Raw genomic sequence first — 25031 nt, forward strand, 5'->3', positions numbered from 1 at the left:
CTTCTGATGGAGTTCTCTGCAGAGTCTCCACACTGGCTTTTCAAGGTGCTTCTTACCTTTCCCCTTTGCTTTGTGTTTCCACCATTACTTGTCCCTTACATGTAAAAGCTCAAAGTTAAGCAGTTTGTTTCTAGTGGAAGACTTTTGGGAGGGTCTGAGACTTGGTCGATTTATAGAGATGTATTCTTCCTTGTATATAACCATGTTCCGTGTCTCTTCACTTTAATTAACTCTTAATACTGCATGCCTCTTAATCTCTGAAAAAATCTGCTGGTTGGCATTTGAAATGATCAAGTTGTTATTATCATGGCTTGGCCCGTCTTTTCTTGCCTGAGTTAGAGTTCTTTTGATTGTTTAAGAAAGGAAGAATTGCTGAAACTGAAGAGGAACTCGAGAGGCTTTTTGGAGCATCACATGTTAAATCTATGATGGCGGAAATGTCAAAATCAGAAAAAGGGGATGAATTGGATGTTAAATGTTCAGAATTACTCCATGTACCTCATTCCAGAGGTACGATTGCTGTGAATTGTTCATTGTACATATTCTATTCTTTTTCCGCAGCTGACTTTATTGCTTTTCTTTTGGCAGTGGTGTTCATTGGCTCAGTCCTGTTTGCTTTGCAACAGCTATCAGGAATAAATGCTGTGTTTTATTTCTCTTCAACTGTCTTTAAAAGTGCTGGAGTACCTTCAGATATTGGAAATATGTGTGTAGGAGTGGTAAACATATCAGGTAATGCAGCAGCAACGCTAAATATATTCTATTTCCTTAATGTCCCAATACGTTTTATACCCTGTTCTCCTTGTGACTTCTTCAGGATCAATTGTCGCGATGATTCTAATGGATAGATTAGGAAGAAAGCTGCTTATTCTTTGGAGTTTCTTGGGCATGGCAAGTAAAACTTCACCTTGGGAACCTGCTTGCTTCAATTGACGAAAGATAGCTCTTGTTACAATTTGAATAACTCTATGAAATATGTTTACTTAAACCCCCCCACCCCAACATACACACACACACACACACATATATATATCTGTCCAAATAATTGATTGGATATTTATTGGTTCAGGCTGTGGCTATGGGTTTTCAAGTTATTGCGGGAAGTAATGATTTTCCTGATTTTGTAAAGTTGTATCTATCTATTGGTGGGATGCTGCTGTAAGTATCTCACACAACTTGGCTATTAGTAAATAGACCCTTATAATCATAATTGCTGGTTGATCACATACTTAAACATCCATATAGACAAACTGTTCTTCCTTGTTTACCTCACCCCAAATTCGTGTAATTGAGAAAAAGAAACGCATCCAGTAATTGGTATCAGTTTGAAATAAAGTTCTATTGGCATACGATTGCAAATACTATACTGGGCAATGTATTAGAAACTGACCAATCAATTGTCCTCAGTGTTGTTAATCACTTCTATTTGAGATCAGAATTTGAGTTGTACCCAAGTGATCTTTTCTATGTAGGAGCATAGTTTAAGTCATTGATGTAATGATCCAATGACCATTTTATTCTTTTCATACAGGTTTGTCCTGACTTTTTCTTTAGGTGCTGGGCCTGTCCCCAGTCTCCTCCTGTCAGAGATATTTCCAAACCGTATCAGGGCTAAGGCAATGGCTGTCTGCATGGCTGTACATTGGGTAATTGGACTTGGCATAGCTAATCTTTTCATAGAATTTTGCTCTTCCATTCTAAGAGGAGATATTATGTGCGCATGTATGTTCAGCTGCTAAACACTTTAATATCGGAGTTCAGTTTATTTTGAAATTGACCTACAGTTTTTTTCCTTTTTAGTACCCTCTTTTGTCACTGGACACATGACATATAAATGATCTCGAACAACTTAAATATCGGCCTTCAGGATGGGAGACAACTAAATGGATTTATGCATACTTATATTGTCGCAACTGTTTCATGTATTCATTGAGAAATGGTGGTTACTGATAAGGAAATGATTAAAAATTGCATGCTTCGTTTTATTAAATCGATTTCTTTTGTTGGGCATACCTTCTAGTCAAGTTCACATAAGACATCACTCAATACATTGCATTGCTTCTTGCTCCAACATTGTTTTTTTTTTCTGAAATTCTCGTTGTCCGTAGAAATGTCACTCACTCTTTAATCATCATGTCATTAGGTGATCAATTTCTTCGTCGGGTTATTATTTCTGCATCTGCTGGAGTTGCTGGGGCCACAAATTTTATACACAATCTTTGCCAGCTTTTGCTTGATAGCAGTGGCGTTCGTGAAGAAGAACGTTGTCGAGACCAAAGGAAAGTCACTACAAGAAATCGAGATGGCACTTCTCCCAGCTGTTTAACTCATATTGCCGGATCACCCAGCCAGGTATTACTTAGGTTTGATCTCGACGGCAGCCAAATAACTGAAATTGAAAAAAAAGAAACAACTTTCATTCACGAGTAAGAAGTTAATTTATCCTGCCCTTGGCTTTTAACTGAACGTAGCTGATAGAGCTTCACTTGCACGTTGCAAACAGCAAGAGATCGCTACATTTTATTTTTGGGGATCTCCTTTTTGTTCATAGACGAGATTGATGAGTGCATGTATGGTGATCCTGCTGTGAGAATTCTCTACTCCAGCAATGTGTATAGGTATAGCATTGTCATTTGGGCAGACCATCGTATCCGATCATTGTATTTGTTTCTACTGTGTCTCGATGTTATTCATAGTTGTACTCGTGATGTAATAATGGTTTACTCTCAGACCCCATCGAAAGGAACAAAAGTGAAATTTCAGTTTAGATGTTTCCGTGAAGCAGCATGGTAAGACTATGTTCTTTTTCTTTTTTTTTTTTAAATGTCAATCAGTTTCTTTATCTTTTAGTGGTTGTAGTTCATCAGGTCGGTCGTCATATTCCTATATTAATTGATGGTTATCTAAATACGATCATAATTTCAGATCAAAAAGAGTACATTTGAACAAGATAAATAAATAAAGTATTATTATTAAATTAAGTATATATCGAGCCAAAAAAAATCTTAATTATGGGTTAAATGTAAAATTACATGTAGATTTTATATGAAAATGTAAAATTTCACTTAATTGCTTTTAAGAAATTTTTTGTTTATATTTCATTCGTTAAAATTTGAATGAAAACACTGATATCAACAAAATAATTATATAAATTTTTTATTTTATTCTTCATTTAACATTCTAATTAATTTATTTATAACGATAATATATTTATACTTATAAATGTGTAAATGTAATATAGATAAAAAAAAGTGCAATAAAAATATTACGTTTGAGTTATTGCGATCAGATAAATTAACCGTTAATGAATTAAAAATTATCTACATAGTAAGTAATCTAAAGGGAAAGATGAATGAGACATAAAATAAAAAATTTATGTCCTTTTTTTTTTTTGTGGTGGTCAGCATATTCGGTTTAAATTCTAATGAACAGGCTATAATTGTAATCAGAACATTTTCAAAGAGTGTGCCGATGTAATTTGAATTTTTTTTAAAAAGAATATATTATCGCATCTTTAGAAGGGATTTTAAGTATAATTTGAAAAAGAAATATCAGTATATTTATACAATTCACTAAAAATAATTCAGTTATTGATATTAATAATTTTTTTGATAAATATTAATACAATAGTAATGATCCATCAATGTAGATTCTAGAAGCAACGGATGCAGCTTCTTACACAAGAAGTCTGACAAGCCGGGGAATTGGGCTCAGCTTAATCAGGCCTGGCCTACAACATTAATATTGGGCTTAGTCCACTATTTTCCATTTATATATAAGACAACAAGGTCGAACATATACTGTTCGAACTGCCGTATAATACAGCTGTTTTTCTATTTCGCGTTATACATTCTTGAGGTTCCGAAATTATTACACAAGTAAATTTCCACCATGTGTTAAGAGCAAGGCGAATTTTGGACGTGTATACCTTCCTGATCAAGGCCCATCTTTTATTTTTCCCTGAATTTAGGTATTTATGTTGCATATGTTCCAACTCTTCTTGCCATTCCGGGTACAAGATTTTCTATTTCCAGTGCTTCATCTTGATCAAATATAACCAAGAAAGGAGGCTAAAACGGATATTTTTTACATCAGAACTTGGTCAGATTTCATTACAGTCACGAACTTTATTGTTGCACTGCGCTCAGTCTTGGACAGGCATCGTGTTTGATGAAATGCTTAATTTAAGCGTACTGTTGCACTTATTGCCTAATTTTGGTGGTTTTATGTTGAGCATTTTTGAAGTGCTAATGCTATTTCTTTTTGGTAGTTGTTGCAGCTGTTGTAGGGTGGTGAATCTTGACTCAGAGTTTTAAGAAAAGGGTTCATGGAGAGCCAAGAGGATGAAGTGAAGAAGGAGCGAGTGGTGGAAGCGAGAGCCAGAAATATAAGCCACAATGTGAGGTGCACTGAGTGTGGTAGTCAGTCCATTGAAGACTCACAAGCTGACGTTGCAATACTCCTTCGCAAGGTGCATGCTTTTACTTTGTTTATAGCTGTAATGTTCCCTTGGAAAATCTTGTAGATGAGGAGTGGTGGCTTTTTGACCTGGAGTTTGGATTAGTTGTCTTTAGAATTTATAGGTAAATATGCCACATGAATTTGGTGGAACTAATAAATTCTGATCACATTTGTTTGCAAGGCCAAATATAGACCATCATCTGGTATGAACAAGCAAATGCAGATATTGTGCTTGCTTCTTGTGTTAATGGATCTCTTGTTTGTAGGAAGAAGATGAATGGCCTCGTTAATAGGGTGGTTGGTAACATAGGCAATTGGGAAAAGTAAGCTAGTAGGTTTCCTTTTGAGATTCCCTGTGTGTAGTGAGTCTGCTTCACTGTCTATTTAGTGGGTTTTTGGTATTTTGCTCGCGTTGCTCGCAAGAAACGTTGATACAAAGTCTGTGATCTATATATCAACTGTACAGGACTCATCAAAGTGTACAATAACATGCCATAGAAAGATTATTCTTTTCTTTTCTTATTTTTTTGGGCACTAGTTTATGTTTATATACGTGGTATGTGGACATCCACACTGATCTCTCTTGCATTTCCTTTAAAGTTAATTCGAGATGAAATTCGATCTGGTAAAAGTGACAAAGAGATCTACAAAAAGCTGGAGGATGATTTCGGAGAGACAGTGCTTTATGCACCAAAATTTGATATGCAGACTGCTGCTCTGTGGCTGTCGCCGGTTAGTTAATATTCTCTGACTTATATGCATATATATATATATATATATATATATATGAATGTGTGTTTCTATCCATATTTTGCACTAATATCAGATTATGGATAATGTGAAACAGCTGTTGGTTGCTGGTGCTGCTGGAGGAATATGGGCTTACAAGAGGTACAGACAAAAGACTAATGTGCACATTATGGCCTTAAACCTTGTTAGAGGAGTCCCATTAACTCGAAAGGAGAAGGAGACTATGCTAGAGGTTCTCACTCCACCCCCCTCTGGAGGAATTTCTTCTTTCTGGTGGAGAAGGTTTTCTCAGTGAGTTGAGTTTGCAAATGAGAAGTTTTAGTGAGAGTGGCAGCCAGTTGAAGGCTTGTTTTAGCAGCCTGAACCAAGTCTTGACAAAACTTGTATTATAAATTTTACAATGTACTGAACTGAGTTCTTTATTATGCTGTTTTTTGCTGCTTAAGGCAGTGAGTGATGATATAAAGAGATATGCTTGTTTCTAAGATTGGCTCTGAGTAAGAGACACTGGCATTCGACCGAACTAGCATAATTGAACCATCAAATTCCTAGAAACCAATGTACAGGATAATCTTATGACCAAAGAAGTTATCATTCTTATTATTTCATTGATCATATCATTGAAGGGGAGGAGACAAAAATTGCCTTTTGACTTCATTGTTGCAGGAAGGATCTAGTCTCTGAGTGGTACATATCTCAAATAGTCACAATTCTCACACAGCTGTACTTTTGTTCTTTCTGAGATGATCTAAGCAATTGAGTGTCATGAATTCTCTGTACTTACAACCCTATTTTGTGGAACATCAAGGCAATTGCTGAAAACCAGTCTGTTAGGACATGCTCATTGTACAAGCTCTGTAAACTGATCAGCAAGCCAAGTTCTCAAAGAGTACCTGTAATACCCGTACAGATTTCTAGTGGAAGAACACACGTTCTTATGGCTGTATATGGACTTGGTAAATTCTGTATGTGTACGTATTTTTTTATTTTCTTTTTATACATAAATTACATATGAATTCAGATAAGGTAAGTTTGGCTCTACTGCTAATGTTACTTCCAACTTGATCCACCGTCCAGAGAAGACAGCTGCTATTAGCTGAGGGAAAAAGCTGCTTGAACATGCAAGTGGATGATCTCCAACTCATTATCATCTATTGATCCTTTGCTGTGAGTATATAGTTCTTATATTCCGTGAATATTTTCTTTTCACCCCCCTCCCTTTTGGAAACCAATTACACACACACACACACACTGTGTGCGGAATGCATAAATTGTATTGTACTGCCGGAAACACGCCTAAATGGTTTCTGGTACCTTGTCTCCCTCTTTCTAGTTTTTCTTTAGTCTCCAATCTCCATCTTTCTTTATTATGCTCTTAACTCTGGTTACACACTGGTATGGAATTTTCCTAGGATGCTGATCCAAAGACATGGATGCATGCTTGCAAGTTGTACTTAAAAATCAGAATGCCTGAGTCAACTGGCCTAGCAAAATTTTAGGAATAATAATATGATTTAAAACTTGATCATGTTACGGGATCCATCCTTCTTATCTTCTGGGCATTAGAAAATGAAAATTTGCGCGTCAATGTTTGAAAGTTTCAAAATTCTGATTAATTTCCTTTATTTAATTTCTTGTCTTCTGATCAAGTATGAAGCAGATTTGCTGGCAAATAGAGGAAGTAGCATGTTAAGTTCATTATCATATTGAGGAGAGCATAAAGTTTTTCAGAATTTTTGCGACAACATGGGTAGATTCGAGAGCACTGCAGAAATAGAACCTCCAAGTCCAGGCCAACAGATGGGATCATATCCTCAAAGTTACCAAACAGCACAATCTCGCACTGCAGAAATAGAAACTTCAAATCCAGGCCAACAGATGGGCTCTTATCCCGAAAGTTTCCAAACTGCACAATCTCCACAGATAGGAAGGCCCTGGGAGAGCACTGCAGGAATAGAAACTCCAAATGCTGGACAACAGATGGGCTATTATCCTCAAAGTTTCCAAACAGCACAACCTCCACAGATAGGAAGGCCCTGGTCAACCGAACTATTTGACTGCCATAAAAATCCAACAAATGGTAATTTTGTTAAATTTAGCACTAATAATGTCTTGATTGAAGTAGTTCCATCAGTTGTTTTCTGTCAAAGATTTCGTTATATAGCCTTTGACAGGAAAAAACCTGGCCAGATTTGCACTGTTGCTTTAGTTTTCTATTCTTTATAATAGCTAGGGGAAATTTGTAAAAACTGATAATTGATAAATTCCAACAGGTTTCTAAATATGGCATTTGGTCTACCATTTTTCAGTCATAAAATGTATACGTAAGGTTGAGGATTAGAAATACGTAAGACAATCTAACAGTTATCTCTTAATTTTGCAGCTGTTATGACAGCCCTTTTCCCCTGCGTGACGTTTGGACAAATAGCAGAAGTCATGGATGGTACAGAACCGTCGGCCCGGTCTCAAATGAGTACTTCAACTGACCCTTTCAATTCTTCTACGTGTTTTATTGATAAAGCCTGAACTCTATGATCTATAGTTTAATTATGAACTGTCATAATTTCTTTGTTCAATACAGCTTGCCCCTTCGGGACAGTCGTTTATATGCTAACGTTGGCTGTTTGCATGGAATGGTTCCTTGGCTCCGCATACAGAACAAGGCTGAGGAACAGATACGGTCTAGTTGAAGCTCCATTTCACGACATAATTTCTCACTGCTTTTGCCCTTACTGCTCTCTCTGCCAGGAATTCAGAGAGCTCAAGGAACAAGGACTCAATCCTGCTCTAGGTATGAACTACAGCTTTGCCATATCATGTATGTAACTTTTAGCAAGAATAGTAGGTGTTACAACGTTGAAGAGATTGATTAACTATTGATACCTGCAGGGTATAATGGGATCCTAGCTGAACAACAGGCAAAGCAAAATGGACAGATATACAAACCTCCACCAGCTCAAGCTATGTCCATGTAAAGGATGATATGTTTCTCTCTTTCAAGGTTGTTGGGTTTTCAGTCATTGACTTTACCAATTGTGTTTTTGGTGTGTAACTTGTGATGTTTGTCCGGAAAAATGTAATAAAATGCAACTATCCTGTCTCTTGAAACACATTAGGTTCCATCTTGTAAGAACCAAGTCGATCTCTCAGTCTCTCTTGCATGAATGACTATGTACCTGATCGTGGTTTATCGAGACGCTGACAACAAGCAGATGCCCTGTCTCAGTGTAATTCATCCGAACGCAAAACCTACATAGATTAAGAACCGACAGATGAACATTTTTACAAACTTTATCAGAAATCCTTGGGCATCCATTAGAAATCCCATTTACTCATTTAGGCAAGATTGTCCTTAACCCAATCCCATGTATAAAAACGATTGAGCCTGTTGACATTGATATTTGGTGGAGGCTTCTATACCTTATGGAATTTTGTTTCAAGACAGCTAAAGCCACCAGTTAAACAGTATGTTATCAAGTAGACCCACAACTAGAATGTCAAAAATAAACTCTTCTAGTCTTAAATTATGTGCTAAATACCATGATTTCAAACTTGATGTCCTAATCATGGGACCGGTTCCCTTGTCCCTTTATAAGCATCACAACCAAGAAAATTTGCTTGTTGACTTTTGAAACTTTGAGAAGTCTGTCCGATTTTTATAACAGGCAGAGCTCTATAAGTATACAAGTGGCAAACATAATTCTTGATCATACAAGCCAGAGCCTAAAACTTGAAGTTTTCTAACAACATGGGTAGAATTGAGGCTGCAGAGGAGGTAGAAACTACTGTTAAAGGCGAACCACTGGCCTCATATCCTCAAAATTATCAAACAGGACAGCCTTCATCTGTTGGAAGGCCGTGGAGCACAGGACTGTTCGACTGCCATCTAGACCAAACAAATGGTAATGTTACTAACAGATTTACACGTTTCTTTCCTCCAACAGATTGAGCTTTTGGACGAAGTTATCACTATTCAACTATGATGGAGCAATGATTTTTCTGATCCTTTTATAGAATCTCAAGGGAAAGTTGCTGCAGTTTAATGTTGGCTAATTGTTCTTGCAGCTGTCATGACAGCGTTCTTGCCTTGTGTGACATTCGGACAGATAGCAGAGGTCCTGGATGCTGGAGAAATGAGTAAAACCACTGCCCTTTCAAATTTTCTACCTTTTTCCACAGAATCCAAGTCTAACATTTGATCATGAATGCAGGTTGCCCCCTGGGAAGCTTCATTTACATGCTAATGATGCCTGCTCTATGCTCTCAGTGGATCATGGGCTCTAAGTACAGAACAAAGCTAAGGAACAGATATGGGCTGGTTGAAGCTCCATATCAAGATGCCGTTTCTCACATTTTCTGTTCTTGCTGTTCCCTCTGTCAGGAGTTTAGAGAACTCAAGAATAGAGGACTAGATCCTGCTCTTGGTATAAACGAACATCTCCCTCTTTTTTCCAAAACTATGTTTGAAATACATATGCTTGTGATGTAATAAAAATCATTTTACAATGAACTTTCACGTTTTCTTCTCACACGACAACTCATGTGTACTATAGAGCACGTCTTACATCGCCCCTCTTCCTTTTTTTCTCCAAAAATCGCGACGAAAGGGTATCATAGACAGAAGTATATTACCTACTTGCTCATGCTTTCACCTGTTCTAAAGGCGCTTTAGGAATTTAACAGGCTACCATCGACTATCTCATTCATAATCTTTTACTTAATTATCTATATTAGATCTACCATGATTGGTTCTGATTTTCTTCCTAGTACTATGAATCATGGCTGCATCATTCTACATCAAAACTTGTACCTCAAATGATTTTTGCTTGTCCATTGTTAATGAGAAAATATGCAGGATGGAGAGGGATCATAGCTCAGCAGCAGGCAGTGGGGTATGGAAATGAGCAGATGAACCAACCTCCCCAATTCCAAGCTATGTCCAAGTGATTCAGGCTGTTTTTTTAATCTTATCTTTGTCTATTAAGGTTGTCATTTCTTATTTTTCTGCAGTACAGATTAATTCATGCTTTGTTGTGATCTATATGTAAGGATGTGTGCAAGAAATGCTATGATTAGAAATAAACATTTTGGGTCTTGAAACTCCTATTATATCATGGGGTTCAACCTTGCAAAACATGTAATTGCTTACTCATGGCTTGTGAACTTTCAACAAATTGCAAACCACGTAACAAAAGGCAAATTGCACCCACCTCTCTCCAGATTTGGTACAGTTATAACTATCTTTTCTTTGTTTGAGAAATTATAAATATCAAGTCCGTTCCATTAATTTATCATCAATTTTTATGGTGAAATGTCTAAAATTGTCGTTTTGAATTATAAATTATAATTTTATATACTTTCTAGAATTTTATAAAATATTTTCATGATCAATGGATTATTTACTTTACCAACCCTCAAACTCTTTTTATATTTTCAAATATTTTATTTTTTTAAAAAAAATCACCAAGAGTAAAGTAGTAATTTTTACCTCATCGCGTAAAGACTACATAATTTATTTTATTTATAAATATTTATAATTTTTTAAATAGTAAAAAATACTCATAATTATTCAAAACCTCATACAAGATAAATGCAAGTTACCCTATAAAAAATTGGGATTAAATGCAATAGAATTTCCCAAACACTAATAAACAGAAAACTCGCTAATGGGGCCTATATCATCAAAATTTACTATATATATATATATATATATATTTACATGACTTTGATATTTATAAGTTTATTATTTATTTAATTCATACACATCTTCTAGAAAGTAGACATGTGTACAATTCATTGCGTCTTCTCTCCCTCTCCCCCACATCCATCAAAATGTAAACATATATTTTTTTATATAAAAATAAACCTTCATTTCTACACAATTCGGACAACCAATCTCGCATAAGTGAAATATAATACATGACTGAATCTTTTATTGTATTTTAAAGAGGGTGGGGGGGGGGGGGGGGGGGGGGGGGGAGGGGGGAAGGATGACATGGTGATAATAATGATGACAATCACATGCCTTCAATACATAAATAAGCGCTCAGACAGCTGAGGTCAGTAATAATCCACAGTGTGCGGCTACCACTTTAATTAGTCGGTGAGGATTCATTCAACTCTCATCTTACATCATTAATTACCGGAAATTTTAGTTCAGATGAGATTTCCCGCCCGACCCATGTTTGATCCAATTATATTAATTACAAAATAAGTATAAATATATTTAATATTTAATTGATTATTTTTTTTAAATTATCTATTAATTATATTGTAAGTGAATTATAGATATTATAAATTGATTGAGGTTTGATCGATTGTATTTGAGTTAAAATTCCAAAATAGATTGAATTTGGTCGGTCGTGAACTAATTAAGTAACAAATGCATACTTGTATGTGATTGGTGTATAATTACTGACCTATTATACTAGTAGTTATTGATTAGTTGTACACATTGATGTTCGTAAATTATTTATATTGTATATAACTAAAGAGTTGTGGACAGACACTCGAACTTTTTTTTTGGAAAAAAAAAAAAAAGACCTGCGTCCATGACTCGATCTTTTTCAAATTATGTCGTAAAATTAGTAGTGTAGATGGGATCCATTTATACCAATACAAGCACAAAATGTTGATTGCAGGTGTTATGGATGAAATCAATAGGTACTCCCTTTCGTATTTGCAATTGTCAATGAAAAATATTATTCATCTTAGAAGTGGTTTCTACAATAATTGAGCAGACATATTATAAGAGGGAAATATGGGATGTGCCTTATTTCTGACCGTTATCCCGATATTATTAAAGCAGTAGGCGAAAGTTCGGACTTTGTGCCACCTCATGGAGTGCACATGTATTACTTGAGGCATGTGTGCTCTAATTCCAATAGTCGTTACAAAAATATGGTATTAAACGACCTTTGTTGGAGAATTGGCTTTCAATATCAAATCAAAAAGTTCAATTGAAATATGAAAGAGATAAAAAGCAAAAAAATAGATGCGTTTGCATTCTTAGATTACAAAACGTTAGTATGGATATGGACTCAACACCCATGTTGTCAAATTTGCCAATCGAGAATGTTCATACAGCAAGTGGACTCAATTTGGCATCTCTTATCTCATGCTAAGAAAGTTTACGCTGCATATAATATTAATGTTGCATAAATAGTTAAGGATTATTATGATTTGAAGGTTTACAAAAATACATATTTTAAGTCTTTTGAACATTTGCACTCAAAAGATTATTGGGATGTCCCGAAATTTGAGTTGGTCCACGACACTATTATTTGTATCTCTACACGTCCTAATCGAAACCAAATATCACGTATTCAGAACAAGATGGATTGACCGCAAACGTGTGAAAGGCAACAAGCTCAACAAATAGGAAACTTTTCAAGATGATTAAATGTGTCATGGGATTGTTCATAATAATTGTACTTTTATATTTGTATAAAAAATTAAATACTATTACATTTGTATAGATAATTATATTTTTATAATTAATGCAATTTTCACATTGTGAGTTATTATAATTTACTATTTAATTATGTAATTGTATGTTTTTTATTAATTATTATTACATATAAATTTTTTAAAAAAATAGTGTTCAAGTTGAGGACAGTGTCCACGACTTAACACAAATATGTTATAATATCTAAAAAAATATTATTTTTATAATAAATAAATAATTGGTATGTAAATTTTAATACTTAATATAGTTGATTAAATTATTTATTAACTTCTCATCCACCCCACTCCTCTAACTTCCTATTCTCCCACTATCTTTTCATAGTTGTTTCTTTCTCTTCACGCATTTTTTTACATATTTTTTTCTAAATTTAATATTAATATTATTTTGTATATACTTTATTAAATGGATAAATATTTTTTATCTTAAATGATATCATAGAATTTGTACATATATAGAATGTGCTACAAATTACTAATCCATGTTAAAAATTGAAGATTGAAATTCATAATGTAATTGTGATCAATTTAGAATGTATATGAACTAAAAACCATCAAAATATATTTATTTTTTTTCATAAAATAATCGGCATTTTAATCCAATTGAGTTTTTTAATGTTTATTTATACACATTTTAAATTAATTTGTTTTTAATAGTTTTCATAAACTATTCATTTCATTTTACCAATACTCTACTTGGATCTTATCCATACAATTACCCATTATCTTACCAAAAAGAATGGGGCTGATCTGGGTCTTAACTATGTTAAGATCAACCAATCAAAATTATATATATTAATAAATTGATATTAAAAAATAAATTAATAAACTATGATATTAAAAAATAAATTAATAAACTATGTACGATTTTTTTTTTTCAAATCTCAATCCATAAAAAATAAAATTAATAAACTATGTACAAAAATTAAAAGTTTTAGATGACAAGTAAATCTAGTCTATTGGTATTTTATCCATTTAATACCTATATGATAGATATTTTCTGGACTAGACTCTACCCATATCCAAAATACTTATTTAAATGAATATAGATATGGGTTTGACTCTGGGTGTAATATAAAATTATTGGGTTTGGGTCTAAATATTATTTAGAGTGCAGTGCATTTTGTCATCCAAACTATTATTGCTTTTACAATTTGGTATTTAATTTTTTTTTGTAGCAAATTCGTAAAATTTACAAGTTACCATATGTGCTTATTTTTTGATCAAATTTTCAGTTAGGAAAACATGTACTGCATCTCATCAGAACATAACATTGCCCTTAAATATTACATGTAATTTTTTTGACAAAAAACTTAATAAAAAAAATAATTATATATGATAACTTATTTGTAAAATTAATTTAAAAAATGTTAATATAATAAAATATAATTTGAATAACAAAATATAATATTCTATTATTTGTTAAGGTGGGTTGGAATGTAGATATTTAGGGCAGCCGTGTCGGTGTACAAGGGACAAAGCGCAATTCATCAAAATGTGTACCGCCATCTCCCCTGCAGATTTGAGTAATTAGCATTACCAGACCCAACGAAGTACGGTACAGAAAACCTAGTCCTCAAACTGAAAGGTTCCTTTTCCCATTTCCCCTCCTTCACTTTCACCTTTTGTCGTTTCTCACCAAACCAAACTCAGACGCACATCCACCCACAATTTGAAGACGCAACCTACCCTTCACAGGTTTGAAAGAAAGCAAGAACCCATCACCAAGAACCCCACCCAGCCCCAAAAAGCGAAGTGGGCAGCATTTAATATTAAAATAATCGGTCCAAATTTTAATTGCTGTAACAAAATTCAGACGCTGTCACGCAGAAAAGCCCACCTAATTCTATGAGCGTATTTAACACCACCAACCACATGGGTAGGCTCAACTTCTTGCCATATTGTGCCTCGTGCCGTTGCCTTCAAGATCCTTGTTCTTCGCATTCGGGATTGAGATTCTTGCAGTCTTTGTCTGTGTTTTCTCTTAAAGTTCCAAGCTTTCGCTCCTTCCAGTATCGTTTGTTTTCATCTGGTAATACTTCTTGCGTTTTTCTTTTTTGTTTGTTAGTCTAAGAGGATACTATTCGTTCAGGGGTTAACTTTGAGCTGTAAAATTCGGAATATTGAGTTGGGAATTATTGGTTTTGGTTAATTCGTGTAGTTGGTGGTATGCTGAAATGGGCTCTTGAGAAAAGTGTTTGTTCTTTTTGGATTGCTGCTCGGGTGGTTGGTATTGACAGGGGTGCTTATTGAAGCTAAGTGGAATTTGAGATACACAAGCTTTTGGTTAGTGTGGTGAAATTGGTTAGTATGGGAATTTCAGTAGCTTTATGGAGTTTTTGTAATGACCAAGCTTCTTGTTTATAAGTTTATGCTAGTTCATATTAAAATTTAAGAACTTGAAAGATGAATCAAAAGATAAGTGATAGAGCCGTACGATCATCGCGTGGAACTGGAGCATTCAAAGTCCAACAGGACTTATATGATCTTGTGTTATTCTAGGCTGTACGATCATCGCGTGGAACTGGAGCATTCAAAGTCCAACAGAACTTATATACGGGCTAAGCAAGTTGATCTTGAGCTTGATTCTAGACCTATAAAGAAACAAGCAGCCAGTTGATCATCTTAGCCTGGCCAACCTTTCATGAAGTTGTTTCTTTTATTGAATTATGCATATGAAAACATCTCGAGAATGTATAGTAGTTTACTTACTATGCTGAATCATTCTAGTCACCATTGTGGAGCAAATTGGCTTGATAGAAGAACTTGAGTTTGAGCTTCATCCATGGCTTGTTAATTGAGGTTGAGGACGATCATTTTGAGTTTGCCAATGTCAATTACTGAAGCCATAGACCTTTGCAATTTCATTCAAGTAAACACGGGAGGAGGGTGGTTGTTTATGAAAATAAATCACTTGATCAAATGCTTAGGATATTCCATTTCAAGCTTCAAGGGCCATTGCCATGCGCTCTTGCACATTCTTTATAAATTGAAATGCTTGATTCCTATTTGGTTATTTGATATATATCCTCTACGAATTTCATGATTTGTTTGGCTGGCTGATTTAAGAGTTTCGTAAGTTTTTACTCTCTCCTTCTGTTTGACTGTTTTCCTCTGCTGGCAACTTACAGATACACATAATAGTATACTTATGGAACTGGTCAAGGCAGTTGCCAATAGAGGATCTATATCTCCAGAGAGTATTGCAGTAACAGCTCATGAAAAAAGTCATAGTTATCATCAGCTGATCTTATCTGCTGTGAAGATATCTAACTTGTTAACCGGTGCTGATTTACGCAGTGTAAGTTGAAATATTTTGTCCGTCTCACATATTTCAGTATGTTAAGCTGCCAGACATGCCATTATGTTTATAGCTGCTTTGGAATAATTATGAAACTAAAAGGATGAACGATTCAGTAATATGTAAACCCCATCTGTTTTCTATTTTGTAGGTCAAGGGCAATGGAGAAAATAAACATCTTGGTGGAGCTAGGGTAGGAATTGTTGCTAAACCTTCTCCCGAGTTTGTTGCTGGAGTGCTTGGAACATGGTTCAGTGGAGGTGTTGCAGTCCCCCTCGCACTCAGCTACCCAGAAGCAGAGCTACTGCATGTGATGAATGATTCGGTTTGTCTATCACTATCCTGTATTCTGCTGTCTTCTGACATCATTAACTAAGCATGCTTTGTAGAAAACTGTCTTCATTTGAAATGGTTGGACATTTCTATGGTCGCCAACCAAGTTATAAACTCTTTAGCATTTTGAAAATGATTGTAAGGCACATCATGTTTGTTAACCTAATGTTCGTTTATGAATGATTTCTGCTCCACACTATATTTATTACAGCGATGTAATACAGTTATACTTTTTACAGTGATAAGTCTTCAGTTATAGCTGTCATCAAATATTGATAGCAGTACAGGATATGGGATGTATTATTTGTTCAATGCCTTAATGTTCTGGATATAATTTTGATATAGGATATCACAATGATTTTAAGTACTGAAGATCATCAAGAACTAATGAAAGCCATCGCAGTCAAAACTTCTGCTCAAATGTCTCTTCTTCCTTCTGTTCCAAGCGTAAGTACAAAGTCAACTGAACTTGATCACACAATAAATGGAGAGTTAGATGGCACTAGATGCTTGCAGGAAACTGAAATTCCGCATGAGATAAGTGGTATGTTCCTTCATGGTCATAATATTTTTTCAGAAAAATTACAACGAGCTCCTTTGAAGTTTGGCATGACTAAGAATACCCCCTTGTTATTTGAAAAATTACAAACACCCCGATGTTTGATGAAATTATGTAATCCTTGGATGGAGGTCTAGAATTCAACTTTACCTTGCAATATTTTTTTCTTTTTTAAAAAAGTTAAAAAAAATTGTAAAAATATAACCGAATGTGGCGGATGGAAAATTTTGAAAAATTGTAAAAGAATATCCAATTAGTCCATAAAAAAGTTTCAGAAAATTTTAAAATTATAATTCATAATCCACAAGGGCATTTTCGTCATTTTAGTCAATCACTATAAAAAATGAATGAAAACCTAATGGAGCTAACGGATTGGGTTAGTTTTTAGACAACCCTTAAAATCAGGGGATGTATTGGTAATTTTCCAAATAACAGGGGAGTATTTGTAATTGTGACTGGCTTGAGGGGAGCTAATTGGAACTTTTTGTTGCACTTGGTGATATAATCTTTACAGTATATATTTTGATCCTTTAATGTAGGAGATGATCCTGCACTGATCATATACACCAGTGGCACTACCGGCAAACCTAAAGGCGTTGTGCACACACATAAAGGTGTCTTAGCACAGGTACTTGCTTGTTCTCCATATCCCTTTTAGCTGGTATGCTTTTGTTGAACCATAAAGATGTTAATCATTTTTGCTTGCTTAGTAGGACCTACTCACTAGAGGGCCACTTTCTGTACTAAGCATTAGTAACTTAAGTAGCAAGTACAAATTAGTTCATGATGCACTGTTACAATTATATCACAATTCACTGTGACTTATTTTGTTCTTGGTAATTTACAATATTTCCTTCATCAACTCTCAGTTTAATAAGTTGGCATGTCAGGATAATACCCGAAGCTTGATTTGTCTGTCTCATTTTACATCAGTTTCAGATGGAACTTCCTGTTGCTGATCAATGATGCTATATTGTGACAATTTCAGGTTCAAATGCTGACAGATGCTTGGGGATACACGTCTACTGATCATTTCTTGCATTGCCTGCCACTACATCATATCCACAAATGTGATTCTGTTACTTGTTGGTCCTAAGTAATTATTATACTAGTACTTGTCAAGAGATATGGTTTCTGAAAGTGCCCTGTTGGTCTTAACTTCCTCCATACACGTTCATGGACTTTTCAATGCTCTGCTTGCCCCTCTCTACGCGGGTTCGACGGTAACTTCCTATTAGTTTATACCTTTTAAATTTAAAGGCCTGTTTTTATGATCTGGAGTACAGCTTCTGTTTGGTTGCATCAGTCTGATATACTACTTTAAATATTTGTTTTTCGAAAGGTTGAATTCATGCCAAAATTCAGTGTGAGGGGAATCTGGCAGAGGTGGCGGGAATCTTATCCACAGGATCAAACTAAAGCAGATGATGCTGTAACAGTGTTCACTGGAGTATGTCATTCCTTTGATGTCATCCACTAGAAATTGTCATTTTCATACTGCAATCAGCAATATGCTCTATTATTCAATATTTACCACTTCTACCCATACTTCTATTACACTAGCTTGCATTTTCGCAATTTTTGAACTTGAACGTGCGTCTTTCAACAGATACTTGTTGACCATCACATATTATGAAGGCAACCAAACAGAGATTCACAGTTTATGATTCTTGAAGAAACAGACTTGATTATGCTCTTTCCTTGAAGGCTTGCTGAAATTGCCTAAGAAACAGATTCTTGACTTGTCAGTAATAGATGCTAAATCTCATTGAAAGTTCTTTCTCACTAAGTTCTCTTTGACTATCATTGACAATGGTGAAAATTAAAGTATATATTTGCATTTAATTATTTGCTGTTTATTTCCTCTGTTTTTCATGTTTCTCCACAATTTCTTGTATTGGTATTTAGTATAATTTAAGTACGGGTAGTACCTTTCTGGTTCAGGTTTTCTTGATCAGAAACTTAAAACACTGTTGATCAGTGAGCCCTGTTGCACATAAAGTACCTTCTTTTAATAGCTGGGTTTTAATGATTTATAAAAGACCAGTCAACATGAATATCTGTTTCTAGGAAGAAATTGATAACTATGTGACATTTTGACTCCCTTTCACTTCTGTAGGTTCCCACAATGTACACGCGTTTGATACAAGGGTATGAAGCTATGGATCCAGCATTACAAACCGCTTCTGCTACAGCTGCTAGGCAGTTGCGTCTCATGGTAATTTAGCCAATGATCTTCTTTTCATTGCGAAGCCTCAAAACAAGAAACATAAAAGTAAAATTCAAGCACGGAATGTTGGTGTGATTTTCTTTGTCTTATCTTACAGATGTTACCATAAGAATCTGTATTCTATTATATGTGCCTCTGACCTTTCTTTTATTCCTGTGTATCACATTCTTTAACATAAGGGTAGTTGATTTACAGATGTGTGGCTCCTCTGCTCTCCCTCTTCCAGTTATGCAAAAGTGGGAAACTATCACTGGACACGTGCTTCTGGAACGGTATGGCATGACTGAGGTTGGTGTTTTCGTCTATGTAAATGGCGCCGTATATCAAGCTCGATTGATAATCCTGATGAATGACTTCCTTGTTTTATGTCGTTGGCTCCATGTTTCTAGTTTGTCATGGCAATATCTAACCCCCTTAAAGGAAAGCGGAAGGGGGGTACTGTTGGCAAGCCACTTCCTGGAGTGCAGGTTAGTATTTGGTTCAAGATGGAAAAACTTATGCTTCATATGAAAGACATGCAGATCACAAGTTTTAGTGAACATGCTTCCTTGTGATCAGTTGATTTGATTTAATGAGGCATCATAAAACATGATGAAGTTTATTTGAAAGACAAAGAGCTCAATGGCTTTTGTAATTTCTAAGGAGTGATGAAACTTATCAGATTACAATCAACTTATTCAAAATTCATTGCTTTTGAAAGGCCAAGATTATTGCAGAAGATGGCAGTTGTGATAATGTGGAGGTTGGTGAGCTTTGCATTAAAAGCCCGTCATTGTTCAAGGAATACTGGAATCTGCCTGAGGTATTTTTAATATCAGTAATTGTTAAACTATGTCTGGAAGAAGTCTAGTTGGAGTATTTGACCAGCTTGTGGCTTCTCTCTCTCTCTCCTCTTGTTTAAGTGTATCAAGAGATAGACTTTTGTTCCTAGAGCATCCTAGTTTGCTGTACAAGGTTCATCTACTCTCAATGGCCTTGACTACAGAGCCCCAGTTTCTTACTCGAGTTTTTGATGTCCAATTGTCAGGTGACCAAGCAGTCATTCATTGATGGTGGATTCTTCAAAACTGGGGATGCTGCTAGAGTGGATGAAGATGGATACTATGTCATTTTGGGACGTAAGCATGTTTAACTTCTCAAAGCTGTTGAGTCTTGTCATTATTATATACTTTTATCCTTATGGTCCCGGGAATAGCTGAAGACATAGGATAGCCACTCTAATGACTTTGAGTTGCCTGTGTTTGGAATATCATTCATAAAGTTTTCCCCAAAATTCTGTTGAAGTTCACTCTTCTTACACAAGTTTAGCTTTGCAGCCTAATTCATTCTAAGGCGGAAATCAATGTCCAAAATTAATATTTCTATTAAGTTGTCTATGCTGGCAATCATGTCCTAATTACATAACGTCATAATTAGGTACTAATGCTGATATTATGAAGGTTGGTGGTTACAAATTATCTGCGCTAGAAATTGAAGCAGTTCTTTTAGAGGTTTGTTTCTCATCTATCCCTTAATAACTGGTTTGGTAAATCTAGGAACGCCTGCGAGTTTCTTGTTTATTTTTTTCTCTTTAACTAATGTTTCTTTCTGCGGAGAAATTTACTGATTAGAAAATCTTGGCACTTAATCAACTCTACTTTTGCAGCATCCGACTATTTCCGAGTGTTGTGTGTTGGGTTTGCCTGACAAAGATTATGGGGAAGCTGTGTGTGCAATAATTATACCTAATCCAGAGATTAAAAGGAAACGGGAAGAGGAGTTGAAGCCTGCTCTAACTTTGGAAGAACTCTCCATGTGGGCGAAAGAGAAACTTGCACCGTACAAGGTATCATGAACTCACTACTTTGAACTGTTCTTCATCAAGGGCCAGAAAACTAGGTAAACCCATCTGTACTGCAACTAGACCAAGAGAGAGTTAGATTCATCTCAATGATCGTTGATTGGTAAAAATCATCTAGAAAACTTGAGTTCTTGAGTCCTTGACGACCTACATAAGCCCAACAAAGTCTAAATTAGGAAGATGGTAGTTGAAGCATAAACAGAAAATGCATTCAACTAGATCCTAGAACAAGGTCCATTGGGTTTGCAATTCCCTGCAATTCTTTATTAGTGGAGTAAAAACTAATCACCAATAAAACCAAATCCATTTGAGTTATGACATCAAAAGTTCAGAAAGAAAAAAAGGTGGAAACAAGTCAGGTTCTCAAGTTTTGAAAATTTTTCTTGTGCTTCCTAAGAAGGTAAGGAAGGGGAGTATGCATCTATTTTGCCTTCGACTGATTCTTTCTCCTGTGAAAATTGTGTGAAGAGCATGTTTGCCTTGTTCTTTGGTAAAAGATCATTTGATTACATATCAACTTTAACCCCATCATTGTGGTGTGTGTAAAATTATTTCGTTATACCACTTGCCTTCTCAGATTCCAAACTGTCTACTGCTGTGGGAGTCACTGCCTCGTAATGCTATGGGGAAGGTAATCCAAATGGTCTTCCCTTGTGCTAGTTTGCTTCTGAGTACAATATTGGTTGCACAAGAATGCTCTAATTGGTATGTTTATGTTTCTAATATCAGGTGAACAAGAAGGAGCTGAAGAAACAGCTAGCTGATCAGGTGTAAGATGATGCATGGTAGATACAGAGAGGTAAACTCTTGGTGATCAAGGAAGAAATTCTTTTGGTGGGATTGTGCCCGATTTATGTACTTATGTCAAAGGGATTGGTCTGGTGGCATTATAGGTCGATAGCAACATGTTCATCATCGTATCAATAAATGGACTCATTTCCTTTTCCATTTAGCCTCAGTTTTGTTAATTTTTGTGCAGCTTCAAGATTATTGTTCTGTCTTCAATGAGTAATTTGATTGTGTCCCTTGTCTCCTGTTTCGTTTTGGGAAAGTGTCGACTTAAAGAGAACGACCATGTAAACAAATTTAGACCTCTTCTTTTGTTAACTAAAACAAAGAATTGCCACAGAAAATGAAAGAGCATTTGATGTTGTCTATCCATACTGTACGAGGTTCCTTTAGTACTGTGGTCTGAATTCTTGCTTCTCATTTCCCTATTCTTGGTGGGCTTAGATAACATGTTCTCTGCTTTATTTTCACATGAAGAACAGAAACAGGAGATATTTTGTTCGTATCTTGTGAATGATAGGCATACTTACAAGACTTTTAGGTTGTTTTTTCGGACTTCTGCAAATGAAAAGGTTAACTTTGCACATGCAACAATGCATTTTTGAGTATACGATGAATCAAGAAGCATGTTGCAATATCCTAACATGGTGTCCCTGGTACAGACAACTTCTCCATCTCAAAACCATTCCCTTCTACTCCACTCTTCCCAACTCTCTCGACACAAGGTCCATATATCCAGCTACAACAGAGAAAATAGATCAAGTTGATGAAAGTCATTGCTGCAAGAAGCCAATAGTAAAAATCATAGTGGCCCTTGTTAATATTGCTTGAAACCCAACTCTCATTCCCTCCATTTTTAGTAGCACTGTCCACAGTGCTCAACACAACACTGGCCAACAAGTTTCCTATGGCCATTCCCACTCCGAACAATGAGGAAGCAATACTCGACATGCTCTTTGGGAACTCTGAGTAGTAAAACTCCGTTTGCGCTATGGCGTTGAATGCCTCTGCTAAACCAGTCAGGCAGTTCTGAGGCACAAGCCACAAGGCAGACATGTTCACCACTGCATGAGGATTGTCTGCTAATCGTTGCTCGATTACCTTCTTTCTACGAATGTGCTCCACAATACCTGAAACCGTCATGGCCAAGCCAGACAAGAAGATCCCAACTCCCATTCTTAGTCTTACTCCAAGATGGATCTTCTTGCCAGCAATTTTAGAAGTCAAAGGTATGATTACACGGTCATATAAGACGACCCATATCGTTAAAGTGATGATTGTGAACATCCCAAATGATCCTGCTGGAATTTCAAAACTGGAAGAAATGTGTCTATTCATGGAACTAGCTTGAAGTGCGGGAAATGAACTCTGGCTTATGTTTATTGCGACCATTATCCCTGTCGACCACAATGGGATGACTTTGATGAGTGCTTTTAGCTCCTCTACCTGCTCTATAGTGCACAGGTTCCAACGGTTCACAGATACTCCGGTAGGAGATACATCTTGAGGATTCCTGATGATGCAAGCCTTGTTTAAGAACCTGGAAAGAAGAAACAAGATATTTAGGTAACTATCGTTATACGTTAGTACTAATGATACTTGCGTTAAAGAGGATGGAACACCTTAGTTTTTCAGTTGGAGATGTATACTCTGAGCACTTCTCACGATGATAACCATTAAAGTCATGTGGGGGAAATGCAAGTCGTCTGTTCTTATAAGCAACGACAACTACCTGTAGAAAACCAGCAAACAAGCTCTTGCTGGCATTCTGCTTGATGTATAATGAAGAGGCGACGAAGAATAGCAGAGTAGAGAAAAACATCAAGATTGCAGGAACTCCAAACCCCACTTTCCATCCCATGTGATCTTGAATATAAACGACACCCGTTAAAGCAATCAAAACTGAAAGAGATGCTGAAGCATAATACCAGCCAAAGAAGCTCTCCAGTACTCTATCGTTGTTGAGATTTTCTTTATTGTCCAATTGGTCTGCACCAAATGCCAAGGAGCAAGGCCTTACGCCACCAGCACCAATCGACATTAGGCCAAACGATGATAACAAAAGACTATATTGTGCCGGTGAGGCAAGTTTACAGTGTTGTCTGAACTGATCACAAGGCGGAGGCCTCGCCCGCGAAATCATAGCAGTTAGCCATAGCTGAACCATCCCCTGACACAGCCAATACAACAGACAATGAAATCATGTTAGTATGCACAAATGTGCTGAAAGCCTGCTCTGATTCAGTAAGATTTAGACATTCTGTAATTTGGACAAACAAGAACACTAGGAAAGATTTACCACAGACAGATTAAAAATATATATATAATACGAAAACCAAACAAATTCATCTACGTTTTTAGTTTAATCTGCAAAATGTGACAAATTAAACCGAAACAGAGCATCAACTATTCATCCAATCAAGAAAGATCACATGTCATTTCAAAGCACACATTGTCACATAATAGATATATATTTTTTCTTATCGAAAAACAAACACTATGCTGACAGCATTTACCAGAAGACTGGCGATGGAACCAAAGCCAATGGTGAGGAAACGGCCCAGAAATGAATCAGCAAGAAAAGCCCCCACAAGTGGCATGAAATTTGTAGCTGCAGACCAGTAAAAAATCAAATTGGTAGCTCCTGTAACTCCCATTTTGTACTCATTCATCAGGTAAAATATCATGTTTGGCTGCAACCCATAGCTTGCCACCTTCTCAAATGCCTCATTTGCTGCCCAAAAAACAGAAACCATCAAGATTTAGCTAAATCTTTTACTCCAAGAACCCATCTTTAGACCCATAAAAAGCTGATTCTTGAACTTTCCATTTCTCGTCAGGATTTCATTCAGACAAGAACTTAGTACTTGGGAGTCAACAAAAACGAACATACCTATGATGAAAGGCATAGTTATGAGTCCACCCTTTGCTTTTCTTGGATTTTGTTCTTGTTGATCGACGCCATCCCCATCTTCATGAGAAGGGAAATTCCTTCTCACTTCCATCGATCCAGTGCGTGTGTGTGTGTGTTTGAGATATGATGTGGGAAATATAACATGTATTGGGAGTCAGCTGTACGAGAAAAAAAGTGTTTTTTTCTACATTTTCAAGAACCAGTGACAGCTAACCATCATGAGACTGTTCATCCCCCAAAAGTGCAAAAGCGAAGCAAAAAGGCAAAAATAATTCCAAGTATATTTTTTTCTGGAAAAAGATTTGAATTGAAACAAGAGCATCTCATCATTTTCATTTCCATGGGCACGTGCGTGGGGAACTGTGGTTGGAAATTGTTCTTCGTGCTCAA

At 35.9% G+C, this 25031-nt stretch overlaps 6 protein-coding genes across 11 annotated transcripts in view; 5 read left to right on the plus strand and 1 right to left on the minus strand.

Moving 5' to 3' along the window:
• The window catches only part of LOC105157650 (probable plastidic glucose transporter 2), a gene marked incomplete in the record, with an annotated part of 5104 nt that extends 2323 nt beyond the window's left edge, over positions 1–2781 (plus strand). The window contains 6 exon segments of the mRNA XM_011074073.2: positions 360–510; positions 589–732; positions 818–891; positions 1070–1158; positions 1532–1646; positions 2144–2781. Coding sequence (XP_011072375.1) covers positions 360–510; positions 589–732; positions 818–891; positions 1070–1158; positions 1532–1646; positions 2144–2326 — 756 coding nt within the window.
• Positions 3813–5696, plus strand: LOC105157651 (cytochrome c-type biogenesis CcmH-like mitochondrial protein). Of its 4 annotated transcripts, none has more exons than XM_011074074.2 (4): positions 3813–3970; positions 4271–4471; positions 5062–5193; positions 5309–5696. In XM_011074074.2, the coding sequence occupies exons 2-4, from the start codon at positions 4328–4330 to the stop codon at positions 5504–5506; spliced, it is 474 nt and encodes a 157-aa protein (XP_011072376.1). In that variant the 5' UTR covers positions 3813–3970; positions 4271–4327; the 3' UTR covers positions 5507–5696. The 4 variants fall into 4 exon arrangements, with proteins under 4 accessions (XP_011072376.1, XP_011072380.1, XP_011072377.1 ...); XM_011074078.2 differs by having other exon boundaries at positions 4280–4471; XM_011074075.2 differs by having other exon boundaries at positions 3966–4101; positions 4280–4471.
• LOC105157652 (protein PLANT CADMIUM RESISTANCE 8-like) lies at positions 5934–8720 on the plus strand. 3 transcript variants are annotated; one of them, XM_020692946.1, is made up of 5 exons: positions 5934–6378; positions 6862–7291; positions 7595–7684; positions 7793–8002; positions 8101–8720. In XM_020692946.1, the coding sequence occupies exons 2-5, from the start codon at positions 6958–6960 to the stop codon at positions 8184–8186; spliced, it is 720 nt and encodes a 239-aa protein (XP_020548605.1). In that variant the 5' UTR covers positions 5934–6378; positions 6862–6957; the 3' UTR covers positions 8187–8720. The 3 variants fall into 3 exon arrangements, with proteins under 3 accessions (XP_020548605.1, XP_011072383.1, XP_020548604.1); XM_011074081.2 differs by having other exon boundaries at positions 5935–6378; positions 6872–7291; XM_020692945.1 differs by lacking the exon at positions 5934–6378 and having other exon boundaries at positions 6489–7291.
• Positions 8872–10385, plus strand: LOC105157653 (protein PLANT CADMIUM RESISTANCE 8-like). The gene is made up of 4 exons (XM_011074082.2): positions 8872–9113; positions 9277–9348; positions 9423–9635; positions 10067–10385. Exons 1-4 carry the CDS (start codon positions 8960–8962, stop codon positions 10156–10158), a joined length of 531 nt encoding a protein of 176 aa, XP_011072384.1. The 5' UTR covers positions 8872–8959; the 3' UTR covers positions 10159–10385.
• Positions 14296–21906, plus strand: LOC105157654 (malonate--CoA ligase). The gene is made up of 17 exons (XM_011074083.2): positions 14296–14707; positions 15807–15976; positions 16128–16301; positions 16655–16853; positions 17408–17496; positions 17857–17926; positions 18039–18091; positions 18211–18318; positions 18988–19086; positions 19294–19386; positions 19488–19565; positions 19799–19900; positions 20126–20216; positions 20515–20588; positions 20744–20923; positions 21516–21569; positions 21668–21906. The coding sequence occupies exons 1-17, from the start codon at positions 14524–14526 to the stop codon at positions 21710–21712; spliced, it is 1863 nt and encodes a 620-aa protein (XP_011072385.1). The 5' UTR covers positions 14296–14523; the 3' UTR covers positions 21713–21906.
• Positions 21922–24917, minus strand: LOC105157655 (protein NRT1/ PTR FAMILY 1.2). The gene is made up of 4 exons (XM_011074085.2): positions 24621–24917; positions 24244–24461; positions 23350–23897; positions 21922–23267 (listed from the first exon to the last, which is right to left on the minus strand). Exons 1-4 carry the CDS (start codon positions 24730–24732, stop codon positions 22367–22369), a joined length of 1779 nt encoding a protein of 592 aa, XP_011072387.1. The 5' UTR covers positions 24733–24917; the 3' UTR covers positions 21922–22366.

The sequence above is a fragment of the Sesamum indicum genome, linkage group LG3 (genome assembly GCF_000512975.1).
Source record: "Sesamum indicum cultivar Zhongzhi No. 13 linkage group LG3, S_indicum_v1.0, whole genome shotgun sequence".
Classification (NCBI taxonomy): Eukaryota; Viridiplantae; Streptophyta; class Magnoliopsida; order Lamiales; family Pedaliaceae; genus Sesamum; species Sesamum indicum.